General features: G+C 40.6%; 1 protein-coding gene across 2 annotated transcripts; it reads left to right on the top strand.

The window, feature by feature from the left end:
• The first annotated feature begins 4,537 nt into the window (after positions 1–4,537).
• Positions 4,538–16,684, top strand: LOC121877903 (transmembrane protein 94-like). 2 transcript variants are annotated; one of them, XM_042383859.1, is made up of 6 exons: positions 4,538–4,641; positions 6,147–6,253; positions 6,587–6,733; positions 7,042–7,178; positions 7,454–7,647; positions 15,375–16,684. In XM_042383859.1, exons 2-6 carry the CDS (start codon positions 6,150–6,152, stop codon positions 15,420–15,422), a joined length of 630 nt encoding a protein of 209 aa, XP_042239793.1. In that variant the 5' UTR covers positions 4,538–4,641; positions 6,147–6,149; the 3' UTR covers positions 15,423–16,684. The 2 variants fall into 2 exon arrangements, with proteins under 2 accessions (XP_042239793.1, XP_042239795.1); XM_042383861.1 differs by lacking the exon at positions 15,375–16,684 and adding an exon at positions 14,127–14,353.
• The last annotated feature ends 599 nt before the right edge of the window (positions 16,685–17,283 follow it).

Below are 17,283 nucleotides of genomic sequence, written 5' to 3'. Positions count from 1 at the left end.
GATGGCACTTTTCGTTTCTGTACCGATTATCGTAAAGTGAACCAGGTCACTGTCTCAGACTCCTACCCTTTACCTTTGATTGAAGATATATTAGACAGCATAGGCTGTGCCAAATTTATCAGTACGGTGGACTTATTGAAAGGATATTATCAAGTGGGACTCACGGATAGGGCAAAAATAATCTCGGCATTTATAACTCCCTTTGGTCTTTTTCAATATTTGGTTATGGCGTTTGGCTTTTCTAATGCTCCGGCCACATTCCAGAGGGCCATCAACTACCTTATTCAGGACCTAGGTGGGACGTTCGCCTACCTGGATGACCTGGTGGTGGTGTCGGACAGCTGGGACGAACATCTGGTGCGTTTGGAGATACTGTTTGCATGACTGCAAGAGACTGGATTCACCATAAACCTGGCTAAATCTGCTTTTGGCCGGGCCTCAGTGACTTACCTGGGACATATCGTTGGGCATGGTATGGTGAGACCCAAGGACGCAAACGTTAGAGCCATCTTGTCCTTCCCCACTGCAAGGACGAGGAAGGAACTCATGCGCTTCCTTGGGATGTGCGGCTACTACCGTCGGTTCTGCAGTAACTTCTCCAGCGTGGCTGGACCCCTCACAGACCTTACCAGTTCTGCGGTCCCTTACATCTGGAACCAGAGGTGCGACCAGTCTTTCCACCGCCTCAAAGCCTCTTTGCCTCCAAGGCTTCCGTAGTCCACCCCTGGATTACACCTCGCCCTCTCATCTGCAAATCGACGCCAGTGGTGTTGAGGGCCAGTCTTGCCAACCCGAATCTAACCACTGATGTTCTTCAACTTATGGCATATTACTCCGCCAAGTTGAAAAACATCAGACCAACTACTCGACCATAGAGAAGGAGGCCCTGGCTCTGGTGTTGGCAATAAAGAAGTTTGAATGTTACCTCCAGTCTTGCCCACAAACAACCCTAGTCTTCACTGACCATAACCCACTCACGTTCATCCAAACCAACAAGACCTCCAACCAGCGAATCCTCCGCTGGGCTCTCCTCACCCAGCCCTATAATCTACAAGTCCGGCACATAAAGGGGGTGGACAACCTGATTGCAGACTCCTTATCCCGAGCTCCAGTGGAAATGCAGCAGCTACTCTCCAGACGCACCAGGTGATCACCTCCTTCGCGCCGTGCTACGGAGGTCTTTGGAGGGGGTGTGTTACGAACCCCTCCACCCAGCACTACGAACCACGCCATCTATTGTCTTGATCTACCTACCCAGCACCACGAGCAACGCCATCTAGGGACGAGACACGAGTATGACTCGTCTTAGTTAACACTCCGGGGTTTCCCTTCTCCATATCCTGGTTGTTGCGTCACTTCCTCCAAGTCTTCCTTGTGAGCTCCAATTCGAGGAGAGGGCACTTGGCTCTGGGAAGTGACCACAGGATCATCTATCCTCTAAACCTGCGGCGCAGTGACTACCTACCGTCTTCTACAATACTCAGCCTTACTCGTCAGCCATCTCAGCTCCTCACTTAAGTATTTGTATTCTTGTATTGCCTCCCCCACGTCCACTTGCTTCAAAATTGTTTATGTTGTATTAATATGTATATACTGTACTGTTAATGTTTAGGTTAAGTTTTGTTAAGGGTAATTTATAAGCTGATATTTTGTTAAGGGATTTATGGTACTTTATTATACACAACGAAAACTCGCATCCTTTGTCTACCCTTTTAGAGTCCGATTGTCTTTGGGTTTTTTTTATAGTTGTTACCTGTTGGGATCTGGGTAGACTTAAAACTATTTTCTAAATCCCCAACTCATAACAATATCTTCAGAGGGCAAAAATTTGACTCATGACCCTGAACGTTTGAGGCACTCAGATGAAAAAAGAGCTCCATTTACAGTTTAAGTTTTTAAACTATTTCTTTCTTTGATTTTGAAGAGAATAATTTTGCTGAATACTCTTTCACATTCAACCCAAAATTATCGTACAAACCGTACGATAATAGAAAATGTTATCGTACATCGTGACGAAGATGAATTTATCTTTTACTTTTTTTTACTTTTATCCTCTTCGCCACTGATCCGCTTGTTAGCCGCTTGGGCGATCGGTCACGTCTCTTTTCATTTATATTCTTCACCAAAAGATCGGCTCGCTAGCCGCCCGGGCGATCGGTCACGTCTCTGTCACGCACTGTTGGCAAATACTGGGCATGCACTAGCTCCTGAATGTACCTGAACCCGCTCCAGTGTTGGTCGTCTTCTCTTGAAAGAGCTCACACTCGGTGCTGTCACAACACTCTCTGGTAGATTGTTCCAGGAGTTTACAACCCTCACTCTGAAAAAGTTTGCCCTCACGGTTTTCTGGACTTGCGGCTTTTTCAATCTTGAGCTGTGACCCCTTGTGGGGCGAGCGTCCGCCAGCTCCAAGTAAGGACACTCAACTGAGTAGTGCCCCCTGAGATGCTTATACACCTCAATCCAGTACCCCTCAGTCTGTCTGTGCAGCGTTATGCGTCTAGGCGCTCCAATCTCTCAGGGTAGCTGAGGTGTCGAAGTGCAGGCACCAGTCTGGTGGCCCTCCTTTGAACATTTTCAACCAACTGACAATCCCTAGCATATCTCGGGGACCAGATGAGGTGACAGTACTCAAGATAGGGAAGCACTTCACTCCTGAAGATCGTCACGAGGGACGGACCGTCTAGATATCTGAACGACCGTCTTATAAGACCCAATAATTTATTTGCCTGATTTACCTTCTTACAATGGCCCGAGAACTTCAGCTCATTGTCAACATACACACCTAGGTCCTTCTCACACACAGTCTCAATTAGTGCATTTTCTTCATCCCGTTGGGACATATGATACGCCTCCTTACCGTTGGTACGCCCCAGGTGCATCCTCTTACACTTCGTGACATTGAATCTCAGCAGCCATTTCTTCGACCATTCCTGGAGCCCACAGAGGTCCTTCTGCAGCTCTTCACAGTCCGCTTGGTTCTTAATTTCCCGAAATAACTTGCCATCATCGGCAAACATTTGTATGGAGGAGTGTACAACGTCAGGCATGTCATTTATGAAACAAACAAACAACAGCGGGCCCAATACACTGCCCTGTGGTACCCCACTTGTTACAGGTGCAGATGACGATTTCGTGCCATTAATCACCACACACTGCTTGCGGTCATGTAGAAAGTCTTCATCCACGCTAGGACATTTCCCCGAATTCCGTACCCTTCCAGTTTGATTTTCAGCCTTTCGTGGGGTACACTGTCGAAAGCCTTGGCAAAATCTAGGTAAATATTGTCGATATTACCACCCCGTTCCAGAATATGGGTCCAAATATCCAATACCTTGAGCAATTGTGTCAAGCAAGAGCGCCCCGGCATAAAACCGTGTTGGCAATCTTTTACAAGGTTGTTTCGTAGTAGATGTTCCATCGCTGCATCTCTGATAATACTCTCAAGTACTTTACATATTATGCTGGTCAGGCTCACCGGTCTATAATTGTTCGTGGAGTGACTATCGCCCTTCTTGAAGATAGGACTCACATAAGCCACTTTCCATTCACTGGGAACCATTTGTTCATCCAGGTATTTACAAAACAGGAGCTTCAGGGGCTCTGCAAGCTCGTTGCACAGCTATCATACATGCAAGTAAATCACTGTAGGTGCGCGTGATCTAGTTATATGCTGATAACCACAAGGAAAGAAGAAAACACGAAGTTCCCAAGCGCTTTCGTGTAATTGAAGATGTGAATTACACGAAAGCGCTTGGGAATTTCGTGTTTTCATCTTTCCTTGTGGTTATCATACATGTATGATAATTATCATACATGTGACAACTCTGCTGCTTCAATATGATTGGCCAGCCAATTCAAATGCTATGATACCTGAAGGTCATGTCATTTCATGTCGCGAAGAGGAGGAGACAAGTGACTGGCAACATGGCGGGTACAGAAATTTACTCCTAGAAATTTTGTGAAATGTTCCGTTAATATTGATTTGCACAAGAAATGATATGAAGTCGTATGTTTTATTTTTTTTTGTAGCTGTAATATTGAAAATTGAAATCTTGCGGACAGCCAATGGACGAATATTAACATAAAATATTATAGTTCCATAATATTTTTTTTGATAATAGAAAATAAGGGAGAAAGGGAACACGGTGTTCTTACTTTCACTTCTAGCGAGAATAAATGTCCCTCATTCATTACTGTACAGAGAGACATAAATAAAGCCAATTATGCCAAACTGAAATTACCCTAAGATCTTAATGTTACATAAAGAATATTTATCTCAATTATATATATTTTATTAGACCGGTTTATATATCTAGCAGTATTATTTATCTTTTCTGAAATACGAAAAAGAATTTAAATCACCAACATACTGTAGTTTACGTAACTATTAAATACAATTTCAACCTTTATATATCTTCAATAGTTTAATAAAACCATTAAATATATATAAAATTATATATTTAAATAAGAGAACTGTGCGTTAGATACATGAATAATGAAAAAAAAAGTTATCACCATTAAATTAGTTTCTTTAGGTTGTTTGTGGTGTTTAGGAGGACAGCTGATCACTCCTCACAACTCAGACCAAATTTCCCATTCAAGTTTTTTCTCTCCCCTTACCATGTGATAAACAATCAGGTAAGGTCCTAAAACGTATATTAAAACCACTAATTAAACCTGAATTAATTTTAAAACTAGAATAAAGTTACGTAGTTGTAGATGAGATACGAATGGTGACTTGTTGTGCTTGTATAATAATTGACCTTTTTGAGTGAATACATAATTATTTATTTGTATATTGAGGGATTAAATAAGTATATGATGTGAAAGAGTGTGTTTTGGGGGTGTTATTTAGCGAGGGAAATGAGTTATGTATAATGGGTTAGTGTTATGTTGTTTACGTGTATATTAAGGTCAAGTTCTTTCTGGGTTTGTGTTATTTGACCTGTTCTTGATATAGTTTGATTTTATTTGACCTATTTTTGACATATTTTGACCTTATTTGACCTGTTTTATATAGTTTGACCTTATTTGACCTATTTTTGACATTTTGACCTTATTTAACCTGTTTTATATAGTTTGACCTTATTTCACCTGTTTTTTTTATAATTTGACCTTATTTGACCAGTTCTTGATATAGTTTAGCCTTATTTCACCTGTCCTGTCCCCTAAAATATTAAAATTACCCAAACTAACCTAGCCAAAGGTAATTCTAACCAACCTAACCAATTTTAATATATTTTAACCAAACCCAAATAAAACCAAATCTAACCTAATAATCTTGTGGTCATTTTTGGTTAGGTTAGGTTCTTAACAATGAAAATATAGTGTTAGTGGATTATTTATATTATTTTCTTTTATAATTTATCTCTATAATCAGTCGCTTGAATGTCATTTTTATTTGAATTTTTTTTACCCAAATTAATTTTTAGCTGTGTAATTTATTTATTTGTTGCTTGTGTTTACTTTGTTATTTTTAGTTATATTTATAATTGAATGTTACTCTGGGTAGCTTCAGATGACCGATTAAATGTCGAAAAAGTCTGAATTACTAATACAGTCGAGTAACACTTGAAATGTTGGATACTGTACAAGAATAAAGGACTATTTCTTAAGCAGTTTTAGTGGATATATATATATTTTTTTGCATAGATCATTCTGTTCATTGTCATCCTCGCTGCAATGTTCAGTTACTTGGTGATGGCAGTGTGACAAGGAAGCTAAGTCCAGAATATGTCTTCAAAAGCAATACTCAATCTGCTTAATCAGCGCACATGGCTTGATTGATTAATACACCAAGGCAGTCAGTTTGAACCTGTGGTCTATTCACCCTGGATATATCATCTGTCGTACCGTATTAAAAAAAAATCAGCAAAATATCCCTCACAGACATCTGGCAGAAGAATTACAGTCTGGTGATGGCCTCATGACTTAGCGTTCCGTCAGCTCTTCTACTGTTATATATATCGTCTGTGTTGTGTACGAACTGATTCAAGTGAAATACAAAGAAAGGAGGTGGGAGATGTTATACTGGCAGATAGTAACATTCATTCCTGTGTGTTATATGTCAGGTTTGGTAAAATGATTATAAACTTGTTGCTTAATGTTGTTGTTGTTGTAGAATATTTCCTTTTGTTTTGAAGGAAATGGCCTGCAGTGCTGATGGCTTACCCACAAGTGAGGCCCTCAGTCTCTTGCATGAGGACATCTCCATCGCTTTGGATGAATATCAGAAGACAGAAGCTGAAAAGTAAGTGTAGAAAAGATTATTAATTAATTTTGAAATACAGTATTAACCTGTGGGGCATATTGGAGTCTGTACTTTCTTGTAAATGAGGCGTATAGACTAACCAGGGCGTATGTGCGAATATCTCAACTCGGTTCAATTATTCGGGCTGTACTGCATGTTTTCTGCCCTTGGTTTCTTATGGGATTGTACCACGCTGGAGGTGTATCCACATTGCCTGACAATGATGCTATGGACTGACACAGAAAATGGGAAATTGAGCAACCCAGTGATGTGCCCTTGCTATTGTAAACACCTCATATGTTTGGTGATACTGTATTATGTTTTATATTTCAGGAACAAAGGTTTTGGACCAAAGAGTGTTCTGTATGAAGCCTTCCACCACAAGAGTAGTCTCTCTGTGTTTCATTGGACATCAGTGATAGCGTTGATCGTTGAAGGCATCGTGCTGCTGGTGGCCTTCGCTGCATGTAATGACCCCAGGTGTGTACAGTATGGGTCCATAAAATACAACAGGCATATGAAGTTACCTTTGATTCTTTCTGTGCTATATATTGACCTGAGAATGTGGACTGGTGTAATATTCTCCATACATAGGTAAAAATATATGACCTTATGATTTGGTATGAGTGTAAATACAAGCAAACATACAGTAGCAGTAAAGCAACCATTTGTTGACAGATAGGATAACTACTCTGATGTCCTTAATAATTTTTCCATTAGAGAATTTAAGATGAATTTTGTTCTGTTTAGATTTACAGATGATGTAATATGTTTATTATTATTATCAGGTACCAGCATCTTCCTGCCGAGTCCTTCTTCATTTTCTTAGCAGTAATTCTTAACGTGTACTTGGTGTGGTGGGACACTCAGCTGAGGCACAAAGAGGTCCCAAGACTCACACACAACGTCTTAAAGGATCTTAAAGGTAAAGCATTGTGACTTACGGTAACGTTTTTTATTAATATCCGAACATTGTCTGTGAATTTTAAAACTGTTCTTTATTTAGTTACCCACAAAAGTACCGTCAGTGTGTGTGTTGTTTCATACTAGGACCTTGACACTACTCTCCTGCAACTTTCTACACTTATCATTACACCACTACCCACCACTGTTCTCTCCTAACTACAGTATTTGAGGTTTCTTTGTCACTTACTCTTGCTTGTTTCCGTTGGTGTCATGCGTGCCATTTTTTTTTTTCAGAATACCACGGCAATGTGTTGTGGTCTGCCGAGAACTATCCTCACCTCCACTCCCCCCTCTCCCCCTGCATCACCCTCCAGTGGACTCGTCGCGATGGTAACACAGTCAACCTCCCTTGGTCTCTCCTGGTGCGTGGGGATATTATACTCATGAAACCTGGACAGAAAGTTCCTGCTAGATGTAGGCCCATGCAGGTAAGTAGTATAATTTTTATTTATTCCTAACATTTACTGGTACTACAGTATATGCACAAGTGATGCAACCCTGGTGCCTAAGGTCCGTAATTGCCTTGGATAATGAGGAGTATCTATTGAAATATATGTGGTGAAAGTTGCTGGCTGAGAAAGCATCTCCCCTTATTCAAATTAATTCTTATGGGGGAAAATTGCCCCAATATTCACAATTTCGTTATTTTCAATGACTTTTAGGAGTGCCTCCCTTGCGATAACTGGGGTATTCCTGGTACAGTATGCACGTGACACAGTACAGCCGGGCAGTCACCCAGCTGACCCAATGCCTTAATACATATGTTCACTTCCCACACATACACACACATGCTCTTAATTTTTTTTTTTTTAGTTTTATAATTTCTTTATTTCTAAGCCACATTAGAGTATTGTAATGATTTCTTTTCTTCTCAAACAAGCACAGAGAAGCGATAAACATACTGAGATAAGGGAGAAGGATGGTTTGTTGATCCTTTATATAATGTACTTTAAACCTTTGTTATCAAACCACTATAAAACTATTTAAAATTCAGATACTGTACCATGTGGCAACAATGGTACATATTCTGTTACGAGTAATACTATTAGAAATGTCGTTTGACAATAAATTGACGATACGTATTTAGATAGCCAAGCAACTTATGAATTACACTGGTGTCAATATACATTACTGGACCCTCGATAAAGAATGATATTAGGTTCCTGAAACCTCAATTAGTTGTGAATCATTCTTTACTGAACTTCTTATGGGAAAGAGGGCTAGGGTCTGAACATCGCAAAGATTGACTTTTTTAACTATAGTACGTATGCCTATTTTCATCCACGATGGCGTCACAGCAGTAGAGTACTGCATTCACAAGAGTACTGTACTGTACATAACATAAAATATGGTAAGAAATGATTTATTGAGAATCGTGCATGTCGTATTCTCTTTACCACCGATCAACAACTAACCATCACCATCTCCCTACTGTACACCCATCTTATGATGTCAAACAACAAGCATGGAATTATTGTGATCCTAATACTACTCATAATAAAATCACTGGTACTGTACTTCCCAAGGTAAAACTACTTTGTTCAGCAGCACACCTCCATACATTATTTGTTACTTATGGCATTATAAATTTTATGATTTGACAGATAAGGATGGGTGTTTTATTCATATTTTATTTTGCGTTATTAACAAGGTTCTGAGTTATGAATAAATCAACTTATGAACAGGTCCTGAAATGTAACCCGTTCATTATTCAGGGGCCCCTGTACAGTATACAGATTCATCCAAGGCAAACACTTGGATGGATGCCAATATGCAGAAATTAAAAGCAATATAACATTTACGAGACAAAAACTTATCATATTTTCTACAAGATCTGGAGAAAAAATATAACTTAAGTGTACATCTATTATCTATACTGTAATTCAAAATTTATATTTCTTTAATATTGTATACCATCAGCTTCAACTACAAAGAAAATTATATAAAGTTAAATTTACCTGTACATGTGGTTTCTTCTCCAACACTTTCTATGAAGATATTTCATTCCATCCATCAATGGGTCCCAGCTTTCATAATGTGTGAGAAGTGAGACAGCAATAAAAGATGTCATCATGGGAATTGCACCAATATAAATTAGCAGTGAATACTTGATGCCCTTGAGCCAGATGTCCACAAACATTGTCAAGGGAATAGTTAAGCTCAAAGATAAAGTAGCCATCAATGATGAAGTAAGGAAGCATCCCCTGCAAAATAAAACACCTTCAATTCCCAAGTAATTCCAATGTAGGTCAAACAATTACAGTATTACCCCGCCTAACGCGGTTTCACTTAGCGCGTTTTCGCATATACGCGGTGCCTTGCCAGAGCTGAACTTTCACTTAACACAGATTTTTTCCACATATACGCGGTGAGTGTCCGGCTCGAGATGCTATTTTTAGATTTTGCCCACGCGCCACCCGCCTGCCTGCCTGCCTGTGCTCCTCGCCTCTCCCTCCTCCTCCCTCCGCTTGGGCAAGCCGCGCGGTAAGGTTGCGCAGTGTGTGTCTTTGTTGCGTTATCACTGACGTCATATGACGTATCGGACTGTGATTGGCCATGCATCCCTACCCCCCTCTGCTGCTAGCTGTAATTGGCTTAAAGTATTATGACGTGACCACCCCGGGGAGGGAGGGAGGAGAGACGATGCTTGACCTAGCTGCGGCAGTTTGATCCCTCAAGGCCACACCGTGTTAACGCGCATCCATTGTTCCGTAAAATGGCTTCCGCCGGACCACCATCGCCCCCAGAGAGAGACCTTTCCTTACCTGGACCCAGCGGCACTAAGCCAAAGAAGACACGACGTTCATTGAGCTACGAGGTGAAGTACCAAATTGTTCAAGATTTGGAGAAAGGAAGACGGCAAGTTGATCTCGCGCGCCAGCATGGCGTCAACGAATCTACGATTCGTACGATCAAGAAGGATGCAGCCAAGATCAAAGAGCACATGAAAATCACAAAGTCTGCAGGTGCTTCATCTATCAGGTATTGCCAGAACAGGGTGCTGGCAAAAGTGGAAAATTTGCTGGCGAGTTATTTGGTGCGTCAGGCGCGACGCAACATGGCGGTGGACACGCGCTCAGTGCAGGAGTACGCACGTGAGCTATACGCAGCAGTGACATGTAAACTGGGAATTGCAGAGCCCAAACCCTTCAATGCTTCCTCTGGTTGGCTGCATAGGTTTAAGAAGAGGAACAAGATCACCAACATCAACATTGGTGGTGAGGAAGCGAGTGCTGACCGTGTGGCGGCTAGAGATTTTCCTCCGTTTTTACGTGAGATTATGGAGGAAGGACAGTACAGTGACGACCAGGTGTTTAACATGGACGAATCTGGTCTTTTCTGGAAAAAGTTACCTTCCAAGACCTTCGTTGTCCAGTCTGCCAGCAAGGTAAGGGGTCGGAAGTTGCAGAAGGAACGCATCACCGTCCTGTTTACCACCAATGCCTCCGGTACCTGTAAACCAAAGTTATCGGTGATTCACACAGCCCGCAAGCCGCACGCCTACAAGAATATGGACATGAACAAGCTTAATGTCCACTGGCTAACCGCACGTAAGGCGTGGATGTCCTCTTCTCTGTCCCTCTTCTGGTTTGACAACTGTTTTGTTCCCGACGTGAAGAAATTCTGCGAGCAACAGAATGTTCCATTCAATATTTTGTTGCTCCTTGACAACGCACCTGGACACTCGCCCCTACTTATGGATCGTCACCCCAACGTAAAAGTGGTCTTCCTTCCTCCCAACACTACGTCATTAATCCAGCCCATGGACCAGGAGTTGATCTGCAATGTGAAAGCTGCGTACTCTGCAAAGAAGTTCAAGCTCCTGAACGACTCTACCAACACCAAGGATGAGTTGCGTAAGCTGGGTGACACCGACAGCGAGAGCAAAAGCGACGAGGACAAGGAACAAGAGGCGGTGACTCAAGAACTTCTCGTCAAACAATTTTGGAAGAAGTTTAACGTTAAACAAGCTGTAGACTTCTTGGTGGAGGCATGGGATCTGCTGACTATTGCTACGATTCGTCACGCATGGAGACATGTGTTGCATGGCATACCAGGTGAGAGGAGGAGTGAACCTGTGACTGGTCAGGTTCAGACTGTTGCAGTAGCAGTGGACCTTGCCAGAGAAGCTGCGCTCAATATTACAGCTGAAGGCTTCTCCGAGACCACCAACGAAGACATCCTGGAGGTGATCAAAGATCCTGAAGTGACTGCCGACGAGATGTTGGAAAAAGAACACGCCAGTGAAGAGGAGGAAGAAGGTGCGTCATTCTCCGAAGAACCTAGTTTAAGTCATAGTGATATTAAGTGTGCCATAGAGTTTGCAGAAAAAATTAAGTCCGTCCTTTCCCGCGACAATGACGATGAACGCTATGAAGTCTTCCATACCCGACTGGTGCAGGCTATGGAGCCGTACATCAAGGTGTATCACGACAACATCAACACCAGCCGTCAGCAAAGCATAACCGAGTTCTTCGCCCGCAACCCACCACAGCCAGCCCAAGCCAGTGATAGTGAAAGTGAAGTTGACTTTGAGGGATTTGTCAGGGAAGCCCTGACAACTGTAAGTGACAGTGATGTTGATTCACCTAGTAATGGTGATTCACCTGAGGGCCAGTAATCTGCCCTCTGCCTCGGAACCAGCCTCCATCCCCGTATGCCGACCCATCTCTTCTACTACCGTAAGTGTTCCACCTAACTTTTAGTTTCTCTTAGGTAACCTTCATTTTTCCTATGTTAACCTTTATCTTTCCTAACCTAACCTCTTCTATATTACTTGTTTTTTCATACCATCATAAAGTTAAGATAGAATTTTTACTACAACATAGTTATGTGTCGTCAAAAAGTGGAGTTTGGGGGTCGGGCTGGGTTCTATTGGAATTAATCCCATATGTTCTGTTGTTCACTTAACGCGGATTTCACTTAACGCGGGACCCTCTGGGTTCAATTGACCGCGTTAAGTGGGGTACAACTGTATAGAAGGTGTTAACTAAGAAGACAATTCCAAAAAAAAAGAATCTTTACTGCAAAAATTTTTTCTTGCATTATCAGCTAAGAGAGGAATGTATGATATTCTCTGAAACACTTCAATTCAGAAACAAATTCAGACTTTATTTCAAGAAATAAAGTATAAAGGTAAGCACCTATTTGGTACATCCTTTTTCTCTTCTATGATACAGTGGCTACAATCAAGAACATATACACACACACACTGTTCGTTTTTGTCACTCATCCTCTAAACCGCTAAGACACATGCATTGTGCGATATTGTTCCCTTCCACAACAATGCTCAAAGACATCCTTCTACATTTTCCCTGTCACTTTACACAATCTAGCATCCTCAAACCACAGAGTCCATTCTCAAAAAGTACTTGATGCCATACTGTCTAGTCAGGCTCAAGATGATTATAAACTAACCTAAGGTATCATATTGTTTCACACAGAGTAAGCACAGATACTTCTTTTAGCTACTGTACCTATAGTTTTTTATTTTCCTTTTTTATGATGGTTTTTCAATAATCATAATCTATGGTTTAAACATATGGGAGATTATGGCCGGAATCAACATTTCAAAGAGGTCATGGTCATCAGTGCCCAACCATAAAAATTCTGGACATATTAATCAAATTTCATAAATGAGATTGACAATATCAATACTTTGTTATAAATGGTGTAATTGATAAAGCATTACTAACCAAAGCCAAAGAAGTTCAGACAGGACAGTTCCTACTAAGCCATTAACAGACATGTAGAACAGGTGTTGCAGATTTGGCAACTAAAATGTCTCCCATCCAAAAACATCCAACAGGGGGAACCCGGGCCACAGAATGATGGTATTGAAAAAGCCCACAAATCCTGGAGAAAAAAAAATATTAATAAGAAAACAAATTAAAAAGACCAATACATTCAACCTATCTATCTACAGTACCTACACCAACTGTGCCACAAATTTTGTTTTATTTCAAGAAGTTAAAATCATTACACTTTAATAATTCACACCCGAACAACTGAAGGCAATAAATTTGTACAGAATAAAGCAAAATTATCTCTCCCTGAAAAATAAGAATCCTCTCTTTGTGTTAGTGTTGTGTTCTGACAGTTTAACGGTGTGAATTCCCATGAAGAAGTAAATACAATGCCTGCCAAGTAACTGAAGTATGGCATATGAATACGATGTGACAGTTAGAAATTCAATGACAACACAATTGTATTAGCTTATGACTACCTGGTAAATGTAATAGGAGAGTGGTTAAGTTATCATTTCATATTACTGTACAGCTATATTGCTAAAGTATTACCTTCAAGAACTATAAAAACATTGACCAGATCATGATGGATCAGGGAGTTGATCATTCTTTGAACTGGGTCGACTCCTCTGATTTGCCCTTTGAGGAGATGCTGATATTACATAATGATGTCTTCTAGTCCATTTCAAACCATTATTGTCCAGAGGTGGCAAAGAAAATTACAGTACGAGATGACTCTCGTTGGAATGACTCCTCTATAAGTTCACTTTGTATGGATCGTAGAAGTGCTGAATGAGAGAAGCACAGGCAGTGAACAGACCGTACTAGATCAGAGTACATAATATGACTGTGCGTACGGCTGTTGTTTGTTCAGTGTGGGCACACAACGCTGAATATTGTATACTACAGAAGTCAAGTGGCCTCATGTGGCAGTGACCAGAAAAAAATATATACAGTTATGAATGGGCTGTTGGGCCAAAGGTCTGGAATTACTATGCTTTGTTCCACTTCAAATGGTCAGCTTGCCTCAGATGTTTCCTAAGGTTTTTATGACAAAGATATCATGTGACCTTGATTGTGTTTCTTTAGATGAGAAATTTTCAGTTATTTTCAACCAAGTTACACAATAGAACTCACTCTTTCATCATTTTGTCTTACAGAGGTGAACAACATTCTGCACTATATCAAGGATTTGAAGAAGACTTTGTTGTCGTGATCTTACAAATGTATTTAAGGTATCACTCTCTTATGAACATACTGCAGACTTTATTTGTAGAATCATATATATGTGATTGTCAGAGGGTAATTTTGTGTGATCTGAAAAACAGGCTTTATTACATCCACTTCTGGTCTTGATACTGAAAATATGTAAAATTATAGTCATCCAGTCTCGAGTCTCATTTTCATCAGAGATCATACTATGCTGGATTAGTTACTTTCTCTGTTAGAGAGAAGCAAGTGATCCATCTGGTCCAGTCAGCCTATAGGTTGCATCATTCAACTGAAACTGCCTATGTTGAATTCATAATGATTTGGTCATAAACACTTGCACAGAAAAGTCCTCCCTCCTGGCCCTACTGGATCTCTCTGCAGCATTTGCAGCATGGCTTCAGGATCTTTGGTCATTCAGTGTCCATGATGATGCATTCTCACTGTTTGAGTCTTATCTGTCAGAGTGATCTCAATGTGTGATAGTTGGTGGAACCGTTTCAGACCCAGTCCCTTTGCAGTTTGTCGTCTCACAGGGATCAGTTTTGGGACCACTTCTGTTTACAGTCCATACCAGTAGTTTTGTAATTTTGCTGGATGTTCATGGTGTTGCCTTACTATTTCCATGCCAATGATACACAGCTTTATGTCCAAATGATAAATGTCAAGGATATTGAGAGATATTGAAATTCTTGATGTCTGATATTAAAAAATGGATGGCTAGACAAAAACCTAAGATGAATGATGGCAACACCGAGATTATCGTCATCCAAGGAAATAGGAGGGGTTACAGCACAGATGATTTTGGCTCTTTAAACTTTGGAGAAGTACAACTCAATCCTGTCAATTCTGCTCATAATCTTGGAATGTATACTTTGACTCAAAACTGAATTTTAGAGTCTATCTCGATTAACCCTTTAGAGGGCAGCCCCACACTTAGGTACTTTATTCATTTTATTTTTACTTTTATCCTCTTTGCTACTGATTGGCTCATTAGCAGCTTGGGCAGTCGGTCACATCTCTGTTATGTACTGTTGGCGAATACTGGGCATGCACTGACTCCTGAGTATATCGGAACCTGCTCCAATGTTGGTCAAATCTGGTTTCAAATGAGCTCACACTCAGTGCCGTCACAACACTCTCGGGTAGATTGTTCCTCGAATTCACAATTCTCACTCCAAACATGTTTGCCCTCACAGTTTTATGGACTTGTGGCTTCTTCAACCTTGAGCTGTGACCCCTTGTGAGGCGGACGTCCGCCAGCTCCAGGTATGTACATTAGACCAAGCAGTGCCCCCTGAGGTGTTTATACACATCGATTAGGTCGCCTCTCGCCCGTCTGTAGTATAAGCTAGGTAGTTGCAGGCGTTCTAATCTCTCTAAGTATTTGAGGTTCTGTAGAGCAGGCCCCAGTCTGGTAGCCCTCCTTTGGACATTTTCAATCAATTGACAGTCTCTAGTATACCTTGGGGAAGCATCTGCTAATGCCAGAAGAATTCATTCAGCTAAAAGGTTAAAGAGCATAGAAACTCAGTTGCAACTTTCATATTCAAAATCTATCGGCTGTGAAACAGTTTTTAGATAGACAGTGTCTTGTGGCACTTATATTCACTTATTTTGTCTTGGGTTGACTATTTTAACTCTTTATGGGTTTGCCTACCTAATTATCTAGTGAAAAAAGTTCAGGGTGGTGAAAAAGGATGCCAGGCTTACATGTGCTCTCCTACTGAGGACTTCCACTACCCTATTCTTAATCGAATTGCACTGGCTTCCAATTAAAGAAAGAAAAAAGTTCAAACTCTGCCTAATGACTTTTAAGGCACTTATGTTTGATGAGCCTAAGTAATTGTCCAACCTACTAAATCCTCTGACCTAGAGCATTGTGGAAATGCTCTTTTGTGGCCCAATCCTTTTCCTATATCGCACCCAGATTGTACAATCATTTGCCTGCATCCATGAAGCAGCTGACTTCTGTGGAGGCTTTTAAGAAACAACTTAAGACCTTTCTTTTATTTTGAAAGCACATGATCCTGAAAAGAGCTTTGGAAGTGATACAACTTAAGGATTAATGAACTGTCACTTCTTGTGATTTTTGTTATATTTTTATTTTTATTTTTTTATTCTCAGAACTTTGACTTGTGAAATTTTGAGCGCTAGTGAATTACTTGGAAGAATTGGAGCTTTTGTTTCTCAAAAGTGCCAGCTTTTATTATTATTAAAACAATATCTGATTGATCAATAAATCTCCCAGAGCTAACTGGGTACTAAGGGCATGGAATGGGGGGAGGGGAGGGAAGAGTGCAAAGAAGAGGAGAGAGAGATGATAGAAGGGAAAGGAGAGGAAATTAATTCACTTACCAAAGAACATAGTAAAATCCATACGATCTTCAGTTGGAACCTTGTGCTTCAGGAAGACCATGTAACAGGCATAAAGAATAGCTCCAGCTATTGACCATACCACACCAACAGGCACAACTGAACTTTCAAGGTTGAGGTCTTCCAAACTAACTAAAACCTGAAAAGTAATTGGCAAGACATATATCCAAAATATCTTAAAAATATTTGTTGGGTATATTCAAAGTTTTAAACTGTTTTTTTCTTGGATAAACACTGTCATCAATCACAAAACAGTAATGAGGTCTCCTAGCTTTCAAACATGTATCATTATCACATGTACACTTTCCAGAACATGTAGTGTATCTCGAAAACTAGATACATTACAATACTGTACAGGGATCCCCGACTAACGAACGTCCAACTTACGAACGCCTGCAGATATGAATGGGGTTAAATGTGAAATTTACAGTATCTCTTTAATTTACCTGTAAGCCCCCCAGAAGATGCTTTAAATCTGACCAATATCATGTACATTTTGAGGCTATGTGCACTTGATATTAGGAGATATTCTAAAATCAATAGTAAATACTTTTTACAATACAAAAATGCCTGAGTACAATACTGCATTAAAGAAAAAGTACAGTAGTACCCCGCTTAACGCGGTCAATTGAACCCACAGGGTACCGCGTTAAGTGAAAACCACGTTAAGTGAACAACAAAACATATGGGATTAATTCCAATAGAGACTGGCCCGACCCCCAAACTCCACTT

Source organism: Homarus americanus, unplaced genomic scaffold, assembly GCF_018991925.1.
Source record: "Homarus americanus isolate GMGI-L3 unplaced genomic scaffold, GMGI_Hamer_2.0 scaffold13700, whole genome shotgun sequence".
Classification (NCBI taxonomy): domain Eukaryota; kingdom Metazoa; phylum Arthropoda; class Malacostraca; order Decapoda; family Nephropidae; genus Homarus; species Homarus americanus.
This window is presented reverse-complemented; position numbering and strand designations above follow the sequence as displayed.

Coding starts and splice junctions, on each gene's coding strand:
- LOC121877903 (XM_042383859.1), top strand. CDS start 6,150: ATGGCCTGCAGTGCTGATGGCTTACCCACAAGTGAGGCCCTCAGTCTC. Junction 6,254..6,586: donor CAGAAGACAGAAGCTGAAAA/GTAAGTGTAGAA, acceptor TTTATATTTCAG/GAACAAAGGTTTTGGACCAA. Junction 7,179..7,453: donor CGTCTTAAAGGATCTTAAAG/GTAAAGCATTGT, acceptor TTTTTTTTTCAG/AATACCACGGCAATGTGTTG.